A 3290-nucleotide genomic window follows, 5' to 3' on the forward strand; every position below is an offset into this window, starting at 1 on the left:
AAGAAGGGAGAGGGAGAGAGAGAGAAACATCAAAGATAAAAGAGAATCACTGATCAGTTGCCTCCTGCACAACCCCTACTGGGGATCAAGCCCACAACCCAGGCATGTGCCCTTGACCGGAATCGAACCCAGGACCCTTCAGTCTGCAGGCCGACGCTCTAGCCACCGAGCCAAACTGGCTAGGGCTCAAGTCTTTTTTTTTAATTAATGATTTGCCTAGATTTTTCTTGCACTGCCGAGATGGTATTATACACCCAATTTGGTTCCCTACTCCTTCTCTTTATCTCTCACCAAAAGTGTTCGGTTTCATTCATTCTTACTAAACTCTCTGTTTTAGGAGCATAATTATTTTTGATTCATGTTTAGCGTGAAATTATAGTTAATATGCATATAAACATCAGGTGTTCATAATAATCTGGCCACTCAGTGTATGTCCAATCTTTTTCTTGGTTTTTAGAACTTTGTATTTTTTTGCTTGATAATTTCCCCTAGATCTCATTATCCCCTAGATAATTTCCTGTTTTGATATTTATAATTTACTAGAGGCTTGGTGCATGAAATTTGTGCACTGGGGGAGGGGTGGTCCCTCAGCTCAGGCTACACCCTCTTGCAGTCCAGGAGCCCCCAGGGATGTCCGACTGCTGCAGAGGTGGGAGGGGCTCCCGCCATCGCCACTACACTCGCCAGCTGTGAGCCTGTGGGACCGCACTGACCACCAGGGGGGAGCTTCAGAACAACATGTACAAGGGCTCTCAGGCAGGAAACCACCAGGGGGGAGCTCCTGCATTGAGTGTCTGCCCCCTGGTGGTCAGTGCACGTCAGAGCGACTGGTTGATCCACCGTTCAGTCGATTTGCATATTAGCCTTTTATTATATAGGACTCTAAGTTCACACCTTTTCCCTGCTGTATACCCTTCAGCCGCACTCAGTAGAATCCTGTGCCTGAGGAAGTGGGCCACTGTGGGGCTGGACTTTGGGAGGTTAATCTAGAACAGGGGTCCTCAAACTTTTTAAACTTATTATATAGGATTCTAAGTTCACACCTTTTCCCTGCTGTATGCCCTTCAGCTGCACTCAGTAGAATCTGTGCCTGAGGAAGTGAGCCACTATGGGGCTGGACTTTGGGAGGTTAATCTAGAAGATGACTTCCCAGAGGGAGGGGGGAGATAGCAGTCTTTAGGATTAAATCCTAAGGCAGGGCTGGTCCTCTTCACCCCACACAACTGACGGATCCACTTCCGGCCTTCCCCACCTTATTTTTTTGTTTGTTTGTTAATCCTCACCCAAGGATATTTTTCCATTGAATTATTTTATTTTATTTGTATTTATCTGATCTAGAAGATGACTTCCCAGAGGGAGGGGGGAGATAGCAGTCTTTAGGATTAAATCCTAAGGCAGGGCTGGTCCTCTTCACCCCACACAACTGACGGATCCACTTCCGGCCTTCCCCACCTTATTTTTTTGTTTGTTTGTTAATCCTCACCCAAGGATATTTTTCCATTGAATTATTTTATTTTATTTGTATTTATTTAGTAATATATATAGATAGATAGATAGATAGATATAGATATCACACATGCCCTGACCAGGGCCAGGGACTGAGCCTGCAACCAAGCTACATGCCCTTGACCGGAATCGAACCTGGAACCCTTCAGTCTGCAGGCTGACGCTCTATCTATCTACTGAGCCAAACCCGCTAGGGCCCTCACCGCACTTTTGGAGCTGCCTGCAGTTCCGGGAGCTTAGCATGCTGTCTTGCCTCTCACCGGGCACACAAGTGGGTTGGGCACCACCGGACTCCCCCCAGGCCGGGTTATCAGCCTCTCGTGTGCATTTAGGACACTCAAATGCCTTCCCATCGCTCTGTCTCGTCCTGGAGTGCCCAGCACCCTGGACAGTGGTGGACATGAATTAGAGGCATGATGCACAGTCAAGGCTGCCCTGCTCCTCGACGTGCAATCCACACGATGACCAGTAGGTGGCGCCCGCCACACACCATTTGCGGCTCCCGACTTGCCCAGGCTGTTCTAGTTCCATGGGGGACACCAGCCCTCCGGGTCCTCCTCCGAGCTGCCTCCTCTCTCTGCAGGTGCCCGAGGAGCCCAAGAACGCTGCCTCGCATCATGAGGACTCTACCCTCAAGGCACCAGAACCCTGAGCTCCCAGGGCAGGTGAGAAGCAGGTAAGGGGAGCGTGGCTTGTCAGTGGGGGATGGATGGATGGGCAGGTTCTCCCAGTGCGGGCCCAGCCCTGGGAATCAGATACCACCAGCAAAGGGGCAAAGAGAATGCATCAAAGAAATAGAATAGAGCCCTCCTGCCTGGAGCGGGCACGCTGGCACTGGTGGGAGAGATGCTCGGGGTCAGACCGCGTGGCACACACAGGGATGTGGGCGAGGTGCCCGGGTCTGGAATGAATGATGGCTTTGCTGCTTCACAGCCGAGTGCCTTTGAGGTTCTCCTCTCTCCGGGGACTCAGTCTCACTTACTTTTATTTTTAAATATATTTTTATTGATTTCAGAGAGGAAGGGAGAAATAGAAACATCCATGATGAGAGAGAATCACGGATCGGCTGCCTCCTTACACCTCCTACTGGGGATCGAGCCCGCAACCCGGGCATGTGCCCCGTGTTGGGAATCAAACCGTGACCTCCTGGTTCATAGGTCGATGCTCAACCACTGAGCCACGCCGGCCGGGCCTGAGTCTCGTTTATAAAAGTGGGGAGGACAGGACTAGCTCTATTCAGTCCATCAACTGGAGCAAGACCCTCCCTTCCTTCCTCCTTTCTGTCAACTCACATTTCCTTGCCTCTCATTTATAAAAGTGGGGAGGACAGGACTGGCTCTATTCAATCCATCAACTGGAGCAAGACCCTCTCTTCCTCCTTTCTGTCAACTCACATTTCCTTGCCCCTCTGGGGAGGCACCGAGCCATTTCTCCGGCCTTCTGCATCCAACCCTCCAGAGACCCCCACAAAACGGGTGCAATTACTCCCTCCCTTCATTTATTTACTTACTTATCTTTCCTCACCTGCGGATATCTTCCCATTGGTTTTCAGAGAGCGGGGAAGAGAGAGGGGAAGACAGAGAGAAACATCGATGTGAGAGAAACACATTGACCGGTTGCCTCCTGCACGTGCCTGCGGCCACGGTACCTGCCCTTAACCGGACTTGAACCTGGGATCCTTGGGTCCGCAGGCCGACGCTCTACCCACTGAGCCAAACCGGCCAGGGCCTCCCTTCCCTTGAATAGATGATGAGGGAGTTAAGGCTCAGAGAGGTTCTGAGCTT

The 3290-nt window shown here is 50.9% G+C and overlaps 1 protein-coding gene across 1 annotated transcript in view; it reads left to right on the forward strand.

The window, feature by feature from the left end:
- RHCG (Rh family C glycoprotein) overlaps nucleotides 1–3290 on the forward strand; it is a 17673-nt gene that overhangs the window by 9659 nt on the left and 4724 nt on the right. Inside the window, exon 9 of the mRNA XM_006756282.2 lies at nucleotides 2090–2182. Within this exon, the coding sequence (XP_006756345.1) occupies nucleotides 2090–2158 (69 nt within the window). The 3' untranslated portion in view covers nucleotides 2159–2182. The remainder of the gene's footprint in view (nucleotides 1–2089; nucleotides 2183–3290) is intronic.

This window comes from Myotis davidii, unplaced genomic scaffold (assembly GCF_000327345.1).
Source record: "Myotis davidii unplaced genomic scaffold, ASM32734v1 scaffold954, whole genome shotgun sequence".
NCBI lineage: Eukaryota > Metazoa > Chordata > Mammalia > Chiroptera > Vespertilionidae > Myotis > Myotis davidii.